Source organism: Condylura cristata, unplaced genomic scaffold (assembly GCF_000260355.1).
Source record: "Condylura cristata isolate star-nosed mole 26May11 unplaced genomic scaffold, ConCri1.0 scaffold00058, whole genome shotgun sequence".
Classification (NCBI taxonomy): Eukaryota; Metazoa; Chordata; class Mammalia; order Eulipotyphla; family Talpidae; genus Condylura; species Condylura cristata.
In genome coordinates, this window is record NW_004567159.1 from 950,799 (window position 1) to 951,952 (window position 1,154).

At 73.7% G+C, this 1,154-nt stretch overlaps 1 protein-coding gene across 1 annotated transcript in view; it reads left to right on the top strand.

Annotated features, from left to right (window-relative positions):
• Positions 1 to 165: 165 nt before the first annotated feature.
• Positions 166 to 1,154, top strand: part of ACAP3 (ArfGAP with coiled-coil, ankyrin repeat and PH domains 3) — a gene marked incomplete at its 5' end in the record, with an annotated part of 18,598 nt that continues 17,609 nt past the window's right edge. The window contains 4 exons of the mRNA XM_012734542.1: positions 166 to 305; positions 577 to 760; positions 959 to 1,003; positions 1,073 to 1,151. Coding sequence (XP_012589996.1) covers positions 166 to 305; positions 577 to 760; positions 959 to 1,003; positions 1,073 to 1,151 — 448 coding nt within the window. The remainder of the gene's footprint in view (positions 306 to 576; positions 761 to 958; positions 1,004 to 1,072; positions 1,152 to 1,154) is intronic.

Below are 1,154 nucleotides of genomic sequence, written 5' to 3' on the forward strand. Positions count from 1 at the left end.
GCGGGCTGGGCGGGGGCAGAGGAAGGCCTGGCCGGGCGGCCCCGGCTCTGGTCAAGGGCCAGCACTGGAGATGGGCAGGTGGGCATAGCTGTGTCTCTGGGCCCCGCCCCAAGCCTGGGGCCACACCCAGCCCTGGGCCCCAGAACGGGGTCTTTGGGGTGACGCTGCCCCCAGCTGGGCCCCCGGTGGGGCTGCCTTTGGGTCTGGCTCCTGGGCTGTGGGGCCGACCGACAGCCCCGCCCCCAGATCCTGTTTGACCAGGCCCAGAGGTCCGTTCGTCAGCAGCTGCACAACTTCATCAAAGAGTGAGTGGACGCCAGCCCTGCGGCCGGGTCGCTCTGGGCCCCGGGCGCCGGGGTGGGCGCCAGCAGGGCAGAGGCACTCGCGGCCTGGGGCCAGGGGCAGCGGTCAGCAGGCCTGGGAAGGGCGGGGCAGAGCTGGCGTGGGTCGGGGCCGGGGGGAGGCCGAGAGCTGTCCCCACCCGCTGGACGGGGCCCGGAGTGGGCACAGGCCGTAGAGGCGTGGAGTGGCCGGAGCCAGGAGGCCGCAAGCCCGAGCTGCCGCCCGCTGCCCCAGGGACGTGCGCAAGTTCAAGGACACCAAGAAGCAGTTCGACAGGGTGCGGGAGGACATGGAGCTGTCCCTGGTGCGCAACGCCCAGGCCCCCCGGCACCGGCCCCACGAGGTGGAGGAGGCCACCGGCGCCCTGGCCCTCACCCGCAAGTGCTTCCGCCACCTGGCGCTGGACTACGTGCTGCAGGTCAGCGTGCCCAGCGGTCAGCTCCTGACCCGCACCCCGGGGGCAGCGGGCCCAGGGAGGCGCCCTCCGGCTGGACAAACCTGAGATGCCGCGGCCGGGGGCCGGGGCCGGGGCCGGCTCAAGCTGGACACAGCCCGGGCCGCGGCCTGCGGAGGCCCCGCCAGGCCTGACCTCCCGCCTGCCCCTGCCCCCCGGCAGATCAACGTCCTGCAGGCCAAGAAGAAGTTTGAGATCCTGGACTCTGTGAGCAGGCGGGCGTGGGGGGCCGGCGGGCGGCTCGGGGCGAGCGGGCGCTGAGCGCTGCCCCCGCAGATGCTGTCCTTCATGCACGCGCAGCGCAGCTTCTTCCAGCGGGGCTACGGCCTGCTGCACCGGCTGGACCCCTACATGGAGA